This window comes from Petromyzon marinus, unplaced genomic scaffold, assembly GCF_048934315.1.
Source record: "Petromyzon marinus isolate PM22_M1 ecotype Great Lakes invasive population unplaced genomic scaffold, UKy_Petmar_22M1.pri1.0 PM_Scaffold_304, whole genome shotgun sequence".
In the NCBI taxonomy this organism is placed as follows: Eukaryota; Metazoa; Chordata; class Hyperoartia; order Petromyzontiformes; family Petromyzontidae; genus Petromyzon; species Petromyzon marinus.
In genome coordinates, this window is record NW_027423285.1 from 57,481 (window position 1) to 75,157 (window position 17,677).

The window sequence follows — 17,677 nt, forward strand, 5'->3', positions numbered from 1 at the left end:
TCATCATGATCAGTAGTAGTATCATCATCATCAGTAGTAGTATCATCAGCATGACCAGTAGTAGTATTATCATGATCAGTAGTAGTATCATCATCATCAGTAGTAGTGTCATCATCATGATCAGTAGTAGTATCATCATCAGTAGTAGTATCATCATCAGTAGTATCATCACCAGTAATAGTATCATCATCAGTAGTAGTATCATCATCATGATCAGTAGTAGTATCATCATCATCATCAGTATCATCATCAGTATCATCATGATCAGTAGTAGTATCATGATCAGTAGTAGTATCATCATCATCATCAGTAGTAGTATCATCATCATCAGTAGTAGTATCATCATCAGTAGTAGTATCATCATCAGTAGTAGTATCATAATCATCAGTAGTAGTATCATCATCATCAGTAGTAGTATCATCATGATCAGTAGTAGTATCATCATCATCAGTAGTAGTATCATCATCATCATGATCAGTAGTAGTATCATCATGATCAGTAGTAGTATCATCATCATCAGTAGTAGTATCATCAGCATGACCAGTAGTAGTATTATCATGATCAGTAGTAGTATCATCATCATCAGTAGTAGTGTCATCATCATGATCAGTAGTAGTATCATCATCAGTAGTAGTATCATCATCAGTAGTATCATCACCAGTAATAGTATCATCATCAGTAGTAGTATCATCATCATGATCAGTAGTAGTATCATCATCATCATCAGTATCATCATCAGTATCATCATGATCAGTAGTAGTATCATGATCAGTAGTAGTATCATCATCATCATCAGTAGTAGTATCATCATCATCAGTAGTAGTATCATCATCAGTAGTAGTATCATCATCAGTAGTAGTATCATAATCATCAGTAGTAGTATCATCATCAGTAGTAGTATCATCATCAGTAGTAGTATCATCATCATTAGTAGTAGTATCATCATCATCAGTAGTAGTATCATCATCATCATCAGTAATAGTATCATCATCATCAGTAGTAGTATCATCATGATCAGTAGTAGTATCATCATCATCAGTAGTAGTATCATCATCATGATCAGTAGTAGTATCATCATGATCAGCAGTAATATCATCATGATCAGTAGTAATATAATCATCATCAGTATCATCATGATCAGTAGTAGTATCATCATCATCATCAGTAGTAGTATCATCATCATGATCAGTAGTAGTATCATCATCATCAGTAGTAGTATCATCATGATCAGTAGTAGTATCATCAACATCAGTAGTAGTGTCATCATCATGATCAGTAGTAGTATCATCATCAGTAGTAGTATCATCATCAGTAGTAGTATCATCATCAGTAGTATCATCATCAGTAATAGTATCATCATCATCATCAGTAGTAGTATCATCATCATGATCAGTAGTAGTATCATCATCATCAGTATCATCATCATCAGTATCATCATGATCAGTAGTAGTATCATCATCAGTAGTAGTATCATCATCATCATCAGTAGTAGTATCATCATCATCAGTAGTAGTATCATAATCATCAGTAGTAGTATCATCATCATCATCAGTAGTAGTATCATCATCATCATCATCAGTAGTAGTATCATCATCATCAGTAGTAGTATCATCATCATCATCAGTAGTAGTATCATCATCATCAGTAGTAGTATCATCATGATCAGTAGTAGTATCATCATCATCAGTAGTAGTATCATCATCATGATCAGTAGTAGTATCATCATGATCAGTAGTAATATCATCATGATCAGTAGTAATATCATCATCATCAGTATCATCATGATCAGTAGTAGTATCATCATCATCAGTAGTAGTATCATCATCAGTAGTAGTATCATCATCATCATCATCAGTAGTAGTATCATCATCATCAGTAGTAGTATCATCATCATCAGTAGTAGTGTCATCATCAGTAGTTTTATCAGCATCAGTAGTAGTATCATCAGTAGTAGTATCACCATCAGTAGTAGTATCATCATCATCATCAGTATCATCATGAGCAGTAGTAGTATCATCATCATCATCAGTAGTAGTATCATCATCATCATCATCAGTATCATCATGATCAGTAGTAGTATCATCATCATCAGTATCATCATCATCAGTATCATCATCATCAGTAGTAGTATCATCATCATGATCAGTAGTAGTATCATCATCATCAGTATCATCATGATCAGTAGTAGTATCATCATCATCAGTATCATCATGATCAGTAGTAGTATCATCATCATCATCAGTAGTAGTATCATCATCATCATCAGTAGTAGTATCATCATCAGTATCATCATGAGCAGTAGTATCATCATCATCAGTAGTAGTATCATCATCATCAGTATCATCATGATCAGTCGTAGTATCATCATCATCAGTATCATCATGATCAGTAGTAATATCATCATCATCAGTAGTAGTATCATCATCATGATCAGTAGTAGTATCATCATCATCAGTAGTAGTATCATCATGATCAGTAGTAGTATCATCAACATCAGTAGTAGTGTCATCATCATGATCAGTAGTAGTATCATCATCAGTAGTAGTATCATCATCAGTAGTAGTATCATCATCAGTAGTATCATCATCAGTAATAGTATCATCATCATCATCAGTAGTAGTATCATCATCATGATCAGTAGTAGTATCATCATCATCATCAGTATCATCATCATCAGTATCATCATGATCAGTAGTAGTATCATCATCAGTAGTAGTATCATCATCATCATCAGTAGTAGTATCATCATCAGTAGTAGTATCATAATCATCAGTAGTAGTATCATCATCATCATCAGTAGTAGTATCATCATCATCATCATCAGTAGTAGTATCATCATCATCAGTAGTAGTATCATCATCATCATCAGTAGTAGTATCATCATCATCAGTAGTAGTATCATCATGATCAGTAGTAGTATCATCATCATCATCAGTAGTAGTATCATCATCATGATCAGTAGTAGTATCATCATGATCAGTAGTAATATCATCATGATCAGTAGTAATATCATCATCATCAGTATCATCATGATCAGTAGTAGTATCATCATCATCATCAGTAGTAGTATCATCATCAGTAGTAGTATCATCATCATCATCATCAGTAGTAGTATCATCATCATCAGTAGTAGTATCATCATCATCAGTAGTAGTGTCATCATCAGTAGTTTTATCAGCATCAGTAGTAGTATCATCAGTAGTAGTATCACCATCAGTAGTAGTATCATCATCATCATCATCAGTATCATCATGAGCAGTAGTAGTATCATCATCATCATCAGTAGTAGTATCATCATCATCATCATCATCAGTATCATCATGATCAGTAGTAGTATCATCATCATCAGTATCATCATCATCAGTATCATCATCATCAGTAGTAGTATCATCATCATGATCAGTAGTAGTATCATCATCATCAGTATCATCATGATCAGTAGTAGTATCATCATCATCAGTGTCATCATGATCAGTAGTAGTATCATCATCATCATCAGTAGTAGTATCATCATCATCATCAGTAGTAGTATCATCATCAGTATCATCATGAGCAGTAGTATCATCATCATCAGTAGTAGTATCATCATCATCAGTATCATCATGATCAGTCGTAGTATCATCATCATCAGTATCATCATGATCAGTAGTAATATCATCATCATCAGTAGTAGTATCATCATCATCAGTAGTAGTATCATCATCATCAGTAATAGTATCATCATCATCAGTAGCAGTATCATCATCATCAGTAGTAGTATCATCATCATCAGTAGTAGTATCATCATCATCAGTATCATCATGATCGGTAGTAGTATCATCATGATCAGTAGTAGTATCATCATCAGTAGTAGTATCATCATCATGATCAGTAGTAGTATCATCATGATCAGTAGTAGTATCATCATCATCAGTAGTAGTATCATCATCAGTATCATCATCATCAGTAGTAGTGTCATCATCATCATCAGTAGTAGTATCATCATGATCAGTAGTAGTATCATCATCATCAGTAGTAGTATCATCAGCATGATCAGTAGTAGTATCATTATCATCAGTAGTAGTATCATCATCAGTAGTAGTATCATCATCAGTAGTATCATCATCAGTAATAGTATCATCATCATCAGTAGTAGTATCATCATCATGATCAGTAGTAGTATCATCATCATCATCAGTATCATCATCATCATCAGTATCATCATGATCAGTAGTATCATCATCAGTAGTAGTATCATCATCATCATCATCATCAGTAGTAGTATCATCATCATCAGTAGTAGTATCATCATCATCATCAGTAGTAGTATCATCATCAGTAGTAGTATCATCATCAGTAGTAGTATCATCATCATCAGTAATAGTATCATCATCAGTAGTAGTATCATCATGATCAGTAGTAGTATCATCATCATCAGTAGTAGTATCATCATCAGTATCATCATCATCATCAGTAGTAGTATCATCATCATGATTAGTAGTAATATCATCATGATCAGTAGTAATATCATCATCATCAGTATCATCATGATCAGTAGTAGTATCATCATCATCAGTAGTAGTATCATCATCAGTAGTAGTATCATCATCATCAGTAGTAGTATCATCATCATCAGTAGTAGTATCATCATCAGTAGTTGTATCAGCATCAGTAGTAGTATCATCAGTAGTAGTATCACCATCAGTAGTAGTATCATCATCATCAGTATCATCATCATCAGTAGTAGTATCATCATCATCATCATCATCAGTATCATCATGATCAGTAGTAGTATCATCATCATCAGTATCATCATCATCAGTAGTAGTATCATCATCATCAGTATCATCATCATCAGTATCATCATGATCAGTAGTAGTATCATCATCATGATCAGTAGTAGTATCATCATCATCAGTATCATCATGATCAGTAGTAGTATCATCATCATCATCAGTATCATCATGATCAGTAGTAGTATCATCATCATCAGTAGTAGTATCATCATCATCAGTAGTAGTATCATCATCAGTATCATCATGAGCAGTAGTAGTATCATCATCATCAGTAGTAGTATCATCATCAGTATCATCATGATCAGAAGTAGTATCATCATCAGTATCATCATGATCAGTAGTAGTATCATCATCATGATCAGTAGTAGTATCATCATCATCAGTATCATCATCATCAGTAGTAGTATCATCATCATCATCAGTATCATCATGATCAGTAGTAGTATCATCATCAGTATCATCATGATCAGTAGTATCATCATCATCAGTAGTAGTATCATCATGATCAGTAGTATCATCATGATCAGTAGTAGTATCATCATCATCAGTATCATCATGATCAGTATCATCATGATCAGTAGTTGTATCATCATCATGATCAGTAGTAGTATCATCATCATCATCAGTATCATCATGATCAGTAGTAGTATCATCATCAGTATCATGATCAGTAGTAGTATCATCATCATCAGTATCATCATGATCAGTAGTAGTATCATCATCATCAGTAGTAGTATCATCATCAGTAGTAGTATCATCATCAGTATCATCATGAGCAGTAGTAGTATCATCATCATCAGTAGTAGTATCATTATCATCATGATCAGTAGTAGTATCATCATCAGTATCATCATGATCAGTAGTAGTATCATCATCATGATCAGTAGTAGTTTCATCATCATCAGTATCATCATCAGTAGTAGTATCATCATCAGTATCATCATGATCAGTAGTAGTATCATCATCATGATCAGTAGTAGTATCATCATCATCATCAGTATCATCATGATCAGTAGTAGTATCATCATCATCAGTATCATCATGATCAGTAGTAGTATCATCATCATCAGTATCATCATGATCAATAGTAGTATCATCATCATGATCAGTAGTAGTATCATCATCATCAGTATCATCATGATCAGTAGTAGTATCATCATCATCATCATGAGCAGTAGTAGTATCATCATCATCAGTAGTAGTATCATCATCATCAGTATCATCATGATCAGTAGTAGTATCATCATCAGTATCATCATGAGCAGTAGTAGTATCATCATCATCAGTAGTAGTATCATTATCATCATGATCAGTAGTAGTATCATCATCAGTATCATCATGATCAGTAGTAGTATCATCATCATGATCAGTAGTAGTATCATCATCATCAGTATCATCATCAGTAGTAGTATCATCATCAGTATCATCATGATCAGTAGTAGTATCATCATCATGATCAGTAGTAGTATCATCATCATCATCAGTATCATCATGATCAGTAGTAGTATCATCATCATCAGTATCATCATGATCAGTAGTAGTATCATCATCATCAGTATCATCATGATCAATAGTAGTATCATCATCATGATCAGTAGTAGTATCATCATCATCAGTATCATCATGATCAGTAGTAGTATCATCATCATCATCATGAGCAGTAGTAGTATCATCATCATCAGTAGTAGTATCATCATCATCAGTATCATCATGATCAGTAGTAGTATCATCATCAGTATCATCATGATCAGTAGTAGTATCATCATCATCAGTAGTAGTATCATCATCATCAGTATCATCAGTAGTAGTATCATCATCATCAGTATCATCATGATCAGTAGTATCATCATCATCATCAGTATCATCATGATCAGTAGTATTATCATCATTATCAGTATCATCATCATCAGTAGTAGTATCATCATCATCATCAGTAGTAGTAACATCATCAGTAGTAGTATCATCATCAGTATCATCATCAGTAGTAGTATTATCATCATCATCAGTAGTAGTATCATCATCATCAGTAGTAGTATCATCATCAGTATCATCATCATCAGTAGTAGTGTCATCATCATCATCAGTAGTAGTATCATCATCAGTATCATCATCATCAGTAGTAGTATTATCATCATCATCAGTAGTAGTATCATCATCATCATCATCAGTAGTAGTATCATGATCAGTAGTAGTATCATCATCATCAGTAGTATCATCATCAGTAGTAGTATCATCATCATCAGTAGTAGTATCATCATCATCAGTAGTAGTATCATCATCATCATCAGTATCATCATCATCAGTAGTAGTATCATCATCATCAGTAGTAGTATCATCATCAGTAGTAGTATCATCATCATCATCAGTAGTAGTATCATCATCATCATCAGTAGTAGTATCATCATCAGTATCATCATGAGCAGTAGTAGTATCATCATCAGTAGTAGTATCATTATCATCATGATCAGTAGTAGTATCATCATCAGTATCATCATGATCAGTAGTAGTATCATCATCATGATCAGTAGTAGTTTCATCATCATCAGTATCATCATCAGTAGTAGTATCATCAGTATCATCATGATCAGTAGTAGTATCATCATCATGATCAGTAGTAGTATCATCATCATCAGTATCATCATGATCAGTAGTAGTATCATCATCAGTATCATCATGATCAGTAGTAGTATCTTCATCATCAGTATCATCATGATCAGTAGTAGTATCATCATCATGATCAGTAGTAGTATCATCATCATCAGTATCATCATGATCAGTAGTAGTATCATCATCATCATCATGAGCAGTAGTAGTATCATCATCATCAGTAGTAGTATCATCATCATCAGTATCATCATGATCAGTAGTAGTATCATCATCAGTATCATCATGATCAGTAGTAGTATCATCATCAGTAGTAGTATCATCATCATCAGTATCATCAGTAGTAGTATCATCATCATCAGTATCATCATGATCAGTAGTATCATCATCATCAGTATCATCATGATCAGTAGTATTATCATCATGATCAGTATCATCATCATCAGTAGTAGTATCATCATCATCATCAGTATCAGCATGATCAGTCGTAGTATCATCATCATCTGTATCATCATCAGTAGTAGTATCATCATCATCAGTAGTAGTATCATCATCAGTAGTAGTATCATCATCAGTATCATCATCAGTAGTAGTATTATCATCATCATCAGTAGTAGTATCATCATCATCATCAGTAGTAGTATCATCATCAGTATCATCATCATCAGTAGTAGTATCATCATCATCATCAGTAGTAGTATCATCATCAGTATCATCATCATCAGTAGTAGTATTATCATCATCATCAGTAGTAGTATCATCATCAGTAGTAGTATCATCATCAGTATCATCATCATCAGTAGTAGTAGCATCATCATCAGTAGTAGTAGTATCATCATCATCAGTAGTAGTATCATCATCATCAGTAGTAGTATCATCATCATCAGTAGTAGTATCATCATCATCAGTATCATCATCATCAGTAGTAGTATCATCATCATCAGTAGTAGTATCATCATCATCAGTAGTAGTATCATCATCAGTATCATCATCATCATCAGTAGTAGTATCATCATCATCAGTAGTAGTATCATCATCATCAGTAGTAGTATCATCATCAGTATCATCATCATCAGTAGTAGTATTATCATCATCATCAGTAGTAGTATCATCATCAGTATCATCATCAGTAGAAGTATCATCATCATCATCAGTAGTATCATCATCAGTAGTAGTATCATCATCAGTAGTAGTATCATCATCATCAGTAGTAGTATCATCATCATCAGTAGTAGTATCATCATCAGTAGTAGTATCATCATCAGTATCATCATCAGTAGTAGTATTATCATCATCATCAGTAGTAGTATCATCATCATCATCAGTAGTAGTATCATCATCAGTATCATCATCATCAGTAGTAGTATCATCATCATCATCATCAGTAGTAGTATCATCATCAGTATCATCATCATCAGTAGTAGTATCATCATTATCAGTAGTAGTATCATCATCATCAGTAGTAGTATTATCATCATCATCAGTAGTAGTATCATCATCATCATCAGTAGTATCATCATCAGTATCATCATCATCAGTAGTAGTAGCATCATCATCAGTAGTAGTAGTATCATCATCATCAGTATTAGTAGTAGTATCATCATCATCAGTATCATCATGATCAGTAGTATCATCATCATCAGTATCATCATGATCAGTAGTATCATCATCAGTATCATCATGATCAGTAGTATCATCATCATCATCATCAGTAGTAGTATCATCATCATCAGTAGTAGTAGTATCATCATCATCAGTATCATCATGATCAGTAGTATCATCATCAGTATCATCATGATCAGTAGTATCATCATCAGTATCAGTAGTATCATCATCATCATCAGTAGTAGTATCATCATCATCAGTAGTAGTAGTAGTATCATCATCATCAGTATCATCATCATCAGTAGTATCATCATCAGTATCATCATGATCAGTAGTATCATCATCATCATCAGTAGTAGTATCATCATCATCAGTAGTAGTAGTAGTATCATCATCATCAGTATCATCATGATCAGTAGTATCATCATCAGTATCATCATGATCAGTAGTATCATCATCAGTATCAGTAGTATCATCATCATCAGTAGTAGTATCATCATCATCAGTAGTAGTAGTAGTATCATCATCATCAGTATCATCATCATCAGTAGTATCATCATCAGTATCATCATGATCAGTAGTATCATCATCATCATCATCAGTAGTAGTATCATCATCATCAGTAGTTGTAGTAGTAGTATCATCATCATCAGTATCATCATGATCAGTAGTATCATCATCAGTATCATCATGATCAGTAGTATCATCATCAGTATCAGTAGTATCATCATCATCAGTAGTAGTATCATCATCATCAGTAGTAGTAGTAGTATCATCATCATCAGTATCATCATCATCAGTAGTATCATCATCAGTATCATCATGATCAGTAGTATCATCATCATCATCAGTAGTAGTATCATCATCATCAGTAGTAGTAGTAGTATCATCATCATCAGTATCATCATGATCAGTAGTATCATCATCAGTATCATCATGATCAGTAGTATCATCATCAGTATCAGTAGTATCATCATCATCAGTAGTAGTATCATCATCATCAGTAGTAGTAGTAGTATCATCATCATCAGTATCATCATCATCAGTAGTATCATCATCAGTATCATCATGATCAGTAGTATCATCATCATCATCAGTAGTAGTATCATCATCATCAGTAGTTGTAGTAGTAGTATCATCATCATCAGTATCATCATGATCAGTAGTATCATCATCAGTATCATCATGATCAGTAGTATCATCATCAGTATCAGTAGTATCATCATCATCAGTAGTAGTATCATCATCATCAGTAGTAGTAGTAGTATCATCATCATCAGTATCATCATCATCAGTAGTATCATCATCAGTATCATCATGATCAGTAGTATCATCATCATCATCAGTAGTAGTATCATCATCAGTAGTAGTAGTAGTATCATCATCATCAGTATCATCATGATCAGTAGTATCATCATCAGTATCATCATGATCAGTAGTATCATCATCAGTATCAGTAGTATCATCATCATCATCAGTAGTAGTATCATCATCATCAGTAGTAGTAGTAGTATCATCATCATCAGTATCATCATCATCAGTAGTATCATCATCAGTATCATCATGATCAGTAGTATCATCATCATCATCAGTAGTAGTATCATCATCATCAGTAGTAGTAGTAGTATCATCATCATCAGTATCATCATGATCAGTAGTATCATCATCAGTATCATCATGATCAGTAGTATCATCATCAGTATCAGTAGTATCATCATCATCATCAGTAGTAGTATCATCATCATCAGTAGTAGTAGTAGTATCATCATCATCAGTATCATCATCATCAGTAGTATCATCATCAGTATCATCATGATCAGTAGTATCATCATCATCATCAGTAGTAGTATCATCATCATCAGTAGTTGTAGTAGTATCATCATCATCAGTATCATCATGATCAGTAGTATCATCATCAGTATCATCATGATCAGTAGTATCATCATCAGTATCAGTAGTATCATCATCATCAGTAGTAGTATCATCATCATCAGTAGTAGTAGTAGTATCATCATCATCAGTATCATCATCATCAGTAGTATCATCATCAGTATCATCATGATCAGTAGTATCATCATCATCAGTAGTAGTATCATCATCATCAGTAGTAGTAGTAGTATCATCATCATCAGTATCATCATGATCAGTAGTATCATCATCAGTATCATCATGATCAGTAGTATCATCATCAGTATCAGTAGTATCATCATCATCATCATCAGTAGTAGTATCATCATCATCAGTAGTAGTAGTAGTATCATCATCATCAGTATCATCATCATCAGTAGTATCATCATCAGTATCATCATGATCAGTAGTATCATCATCATCATCATCAGTAGTAGTATCATCATCATCAGTAGTTGTAGTAGTAGTATCATCATCATCAGTATCATCATGATCAGTAGTATCATCATCAGTATCATCATGATCAGTAGTATCATCATCAGTATCAGTAGTATCATCATCATCAGTAGTAGTATCATCATCATCAGTAGTAGTAGTAGTATCATCATCATCAGTATCATCATGATCAGTAGTATCATCATCAGTATCATCATGATCAGTAGTATCATCATCAGTATCAGTAGTATCATCATCATCAGTAGTAGTATCATCATCATCAGTAGTAGTAGTAGTATCATCATCATCAGTATCATCATCATCAGTAGTATCATCATCAGTATCATCATGATCAGTAGTATCATCATCATCATCATCAGTAGTAGTATCATCATCATCAGTAGTTGTAGTAGTAGTATCATCATCATCAGTATCATCATGATCAGTAGTATCATCATCAGTATCATCATGATCAGTAGTATCATCATCAGTATCAGTAGTATCATCATCATCAGTAGTAGTATCATCATCATCAGTAGTAGTAGTAGTATCATCATCATCAGTATCATCATCATCAGTAGTATCATCATCAGTATCATCATGATCAGTAGTATCATCATCATCATCAGTAGTAGTATCATCATCATCAGTAGTAGTAGTAGTATCATCATCATCAGTATCATCATGATCAGTAGTATCATCATCAGTATCATCATGATCAGTAGTATCATCATCAGTATCAGTAGTATCATCATCATCATCAGTAGTAGTATCATCATCATCAGTAGTAGTAGTAGTATCATCATCATCAGTATCATCATCATCAGTAGTATCATCATCAGTATCATCATGATCAGTAGTATCATCATCATCATCAGTAGTAGTATCATCATCATCAGTAGTTGTAGTAGTAGTATCATCATCATCAGTATCATCATGATCAGTAGTATCATCATCAGTATCATCATGATCAGTAGTATCATCATCAGTATCAGTAGTATCATCATCATCAGTAGTAGTATCATCATCATCAGTAGTAGTAGTAGTATCATCATCATCAGTATCATCATCATCAGTAGTATCATCATCAGTATCATCATGATCAGTAGTATCATCATCATCATCAGTAGTAGTATCATCATCATCAGTAGTAGTAGTAGTATCATCATCATCAGTATCATCATGATCAGTAGTATCATCATCAGTATCATCATGATCAGTAGTATCATCATCAGTATCAGTAGTATCATCATCATCATCAGTAGTAGTATCATCATCATCAGTAGTAGTAGTAGTATCATCATCATCAGTATCATCATCATCAGTAGTATCATCATCAGTATCATCATGATCAGTAGTATCATCATCATCATCAGTAGTAGTATCATCATCATCAGTAGTTGTAGTAGTAGTATCATCATCATCAGTATCATCATGATCAGTAGTATCATCATCAGTATCATCATGATCAGTAGTATCATCATCAGTATCAGTAGTATCATCATCATCAGTAGTAGTATCATCATCATCAGTAGTAGTAGTAGTATCATCATCATCAGTATCATCATCATCAGTAGTATCATCATCAGTATCATCATGATCAGTAGTATCATCATCATCATCAGTAGTAGTATCATCATCATCAGTAGTAGTAGTAGTATCATCATCATCAGTATCATCATGATCAGTAGTATCATCATCAGTATCATCATGATCAGTAGTATCATCATCAGTATCAGTAGTATCATCATCATCATCAGTAGTAGTATCATCATCATCAGTAGTAGTAGTAGTATCATCATCATCAGTATCATCATCATCAGTAGTATCATCATCAGTATCATCATGATCAGTAGTATCATCATCATCATCAGTAGTAGTATCATCATCATCAGTAGTTGTAGTAGTATCATCATCATCAGTATCATCATGATCAGTAGTATCATCATCAGTATCATCATGATCAGTAGTATCATCATCAGTATCAGTAGTATCATCATCATCAGTAGTAGTATCATCATCATCAGTAGTAGTAGTAGTATCATCATCATCAGTATCATCATCATCAGTAGTATCATCATCAGTATCATCATGATCAGTAGTATCATCATCATCAGTAGTAGTATCATCATCATCAGTAGTAGTAGTAGTATCATCATCATCAGTATCATCATGATCAGTAGTATCATCATCAGTATCATCATGATCAGTAGTATCATCATCAGTATCAGTAGTATCATCATCATCATCATCAGTAGTAGTATCATCATCATCAGTAGTAGTAGTAGTATCATCATCATCAGTATCATCATCATCAGTAGTATCATCATCAGTATCATCATGATCAGTAGTATCATCATCATCATCATCAGTAGTAGTATCATCATCATCAGTAGTTGTAGTAGTAGTATCATCATCATCAGTATCATCATGATCAGTAGTATCATCATCAGTATCATCATGATCAGTAGTATCATCATCAGTATCAGTAGTATCATCATCATCAGTAGTAGTATCATCATCATCAGTAGTAGTAGTAGTATCATCATCATCAGTATCATCATGATCAGTAGTATCATCATCAGTATCATCATGATCAGTAGTATCATCATCAGTATCAGTAGTATCATCATCATCAGTAGTAGTATCATCATCATCAGTAGTAGTAGTAGTATCATCATCATCAGTATCATCATCATCAGTAGTATCATCATCAGTATCATCATGATCAGTAGTATCATCATCATCATCAGTAGTAGTATCATCATCATCAGTAGTTGTAGTAGTAGTATCATCATCATCAGTATCATCATGATCAGTAGTATCATCATCAGTATCATCATGATCAGTAGTATCATCATCAGTATCAGTAGTATCATCATCATCAGTAGTAGTATCATCATCATCAGTAGTAGTAGTAGTATCATCATCATCAGTATCATCATCATCAGTAGTATCATCATCAGTATCATCATGATCAGTAGTATCATCATCATCATCAGTAGTAGTATCATCATCATCAGTAGTAGTAGTAGTATCATCATCATCAGTATCATCATGATCAGTAGTATCATCATCAGTATCATCATGATCAGTAGTATCATCATCAGTATCAGTAGTATCATCATCATCAGTAGTAGTATCATCATCATCAGTAGTAGTAGTAGTATCATCATCATCAGTATCATCATCATCAGTAGTATCATCATCAGTATCATCATGATCAGTAGTATCATCATCATCATCAGTAGTAGTATCATCATCATCAGTAGTTGTAGTAGTAGTATCATCATCATCAGTATCATCATGATCAGTAGTATCATCATCAGTATCATCATGATCAGTAGTATCATCATCAGTATCAGTAGTATCATCATCATCAGTAGTAGTATCATCATCATCAGTAGTAGTAGTAGTATCATCATCATCAGTATCATCATCATCAGTAGTATCATCATCAGTATCATCATGATCAGTAGTATCATCATCATCATCAGTAGTAGTATCATCATCATCAGTAGTAGTAGTAGTATCATCATCATCAGTATCATCATGATCAGTAGTATCATCATCAGTATCATCATGATCAGTAGTATCATCATCAGTATCAGTAGTATCATCATCATCATCAGTAGTAGTATCATCATCATCAGTAGTAGTAGTAGTATCATCATCATCAGTATCATCATCATCAGTAGTATCATCATCAGTATCATCATGATCAGTAGTATCATCATCATCATCATCAGTAGTAGTATCATCATCATCAGTAGTAGTAGTAGTATCATCATCATCAGTATCATCATGATCAGTAGTATCATCATCAGTATCATCATGATCAGTAGTATCATCATCAGTATCAGTAGTATCATCATCATCAGTAGTAGTATCATCATCATCAGTAGTAGTAGTAGTATCATCATCATCAGTATCATCATCATCAGTAGTATCATCATCATCAGTATCATCATCATCAGTAGTATCATCATCATCAGTATCATCATCATCAGTATCATCATCATCAGTATCAGTAGTATCATCTCCTCCCCCTCTCCCCCCATCTCTCCCCCCACCCCCTCCCCCTCTCCCCCCATCTCTCCCCCCACCCCCTCCCCCCACCCCCCTCCCCCCTCCCCCCCCCGCCCCTCCCCCAGCGCGAGTCTCTCCGCGAGTTGTTCTGCCGCGAGTTTCGTCTCTGCCGCTCCCAGCTGCTGTGCGGCGCCGTCCCGCGGCTGGCCCTGGCCTCGCTGCGTCGGGTCTCCCTGGGGCAGGAGCTGGCCCTGCTGCTGGGCCACCTGCAGCAGGGCCAGCTGCAGCTGCAGCACTCCCGGGAGCAGCAGCAGCAGCAGGGAAGGGGGGCACAGGTGGGGGGGGGGGAGAGGTGGGGGGGGAGAGGTGGGGGGGGGTGAGGTGGGGGGGTGAGGTGGGGGGGGTGAGGTGGGGGGGTGAGGTGGGGGGTGGGGGAGTGGGGGGGTGAGGTGGGGGGGGGTGAGGTGGGGGGGTGAGGTGGGGGGTGGGGGAGTGGGGGGGTGAGGTGGGGGGGGGTGAGGTGGGGGGTGGGGGGGTGGGGGGGTGAGTGGGTGAGTGAGTGAGTGGGTGGGGGAGTGGGTGCGTGGGGGAGTGGGTGGGTGAGTGGGTGGGTGAGTGAGTGGGTGGGTGGGTGAGTGGGTGGGTGGGTGGATGAGTGAGTAGGTGGGTGAGTGAGTGAGTGGGTGAGTGGGTGAGTGGGTGAGTGGGTGAGTGAGTGGGTGAGTGGGTGAGTGACTGACTGAGTGAGTGAGTGACTGACTGAGTGAGTGACTGACTGAGTGAGTGACTGACTGAGTAGGTGAGTGACTGAGTGACTGACTGACTGAGTGATCCACCCACCCTCACCCTCACCCCTTCCCCCACCCTCACCACCTACCCCCCTGCACCCTCGCTGCTCACCAGGCCAGGGTGAGTGAGTGGTGAGTGGGTGAGTGAGTGAGTGACTGAGTGAGTGACTGACTGAGTGGGTGAGTGAGTGGTGAGTGAGTGAGTGGGTGAGTGAGTGAGTGAGTGACTGACTGAGTGACTGAGTGAGTGACTGAGTGACTGAGTGAGTGACTGAGTGAGTGAGTGGTGAGTGAGTGAGTGAGTGACTGACTGAGTGACTGAGTGACTGACTGACTGACTGAGTGAGTGACTGAGTGAGTGGGTGACTGACTGAGTGAGTGACTGACTGAGTAGGTGAGTGAGTGAGTGACTGACTGACTGAGTGATCCACCTACCCTCACCCTCACCCTCACCCCCTCCCTCACCACCTACGCCCCTGTACCCTCGCTGCTCACCAGGCCAGGGTGAGTGAGTGTTGAGTGAGTGACTGAGTGAGTGAGTGGTGAGTGGGTGAGTGAGTGGTGAGTGGGTGAGTGAGTGGTGAGTGAGTGAGTGAGTGGTGAGTGAGTGGTGAGTGGGTGAGTGGGTGGGTGGGTGAGTGAGTGACTGACTGAGTGAGTGAGTGATCCACCCACCCTCACCCTCACCCCCTGTACCCTCGCTGCTCACCAGGCCAGGGTGGGTGAGTGGTGAGTGGGTGAGTGAGTGGGTGAGTGAGTGAGTGGTGAGTGAGTGAGTGAGTGACTGAGTGAGTGAGTGATCCACCCACCCTCACCCTCACCCCCTGTACCCTCGCTGCTCACCAGGCCAGGGTGGGTGAGTGGTGAGTGGGTGAGTGAGTGGGTGAGTGGTGAGTGGGTGAGTGAGTGGTGAGTGGGTGAGTGAGTGGTGAGTGAGTGAGTGAGTGGTGAGTGAGTGGTGAGTGGGTGAGTGGGTGGGTGGGTGAGTGAGTGACTGACTGAGTGACTGAGTGATCCACCCACCCTCACCCTCACCCCCTGTACCCTCTCTGCTCACCAGGCCAGGGTGGGTGAGTGGTGAGTGACTGACTGAGTGACTGACTGACTGAGTGATCCACCCACCCTCACCCTCACCCTCACCCCCATGCACCCTCTCTGCTCACCAGGCCAGGGTGGGTGAGTGCTCGGCCGTGGTTGAGTCTCACCGGCTGGAGCTCCGCCGGCTGGAGTCGTCGCTCACCGCGCTCACCGCCGAGTTTGCCGGCACCGTGGCCGGCCCCGCCGGGCCCGGCCTCACCAAGTTCCTCACCAGGGCCTTCCGTAGCAGACCACGTAAGGTGGACAACGCTGGGAGAGACGTGGGTGAGTGGGTGGGTGGGTGTGGGGGAGTGGGTGTGGGGGGGTGGGTGAGTGGGTGGGTGGGTGAGTGAGTGAGTGGGTGGGTGAGTGGGTGGGTGGGTGGGTGAGTGGGTGGGTGAGTGGGTGGGTGGGTGGGTGAGTGAGTGGGTGGGGGTGGGTGGGTGTGGGTGGGTG

General features: G+C 37.4%; 1 protein-coding gene across 1 annotated transcript in view; it reads left to right on the forward strand.

Annotated features, from left to right (window-relative positions):
- Window positions 1-17,677, forward strand: part of LOC142923152 (uncharacterized) — an 82,358-nt gene that overhangs the window by 28,423 nt on the left and 36,258 nt on the right. The window contains exons 4-5 of the mRNA XM_076064085.1: window positions 15,482-15,691; window positions 17,311-17,506. Coding sequence (XP_075920200.1) covers window positions 15,482-15,691; window positions 17,311-17,506 — 406 coding nt within the window. The remainder of the gene's footprint in view (window positions 1-15,481; window positions 15,692-17,310; window positions 17,507-17,677) is intronic.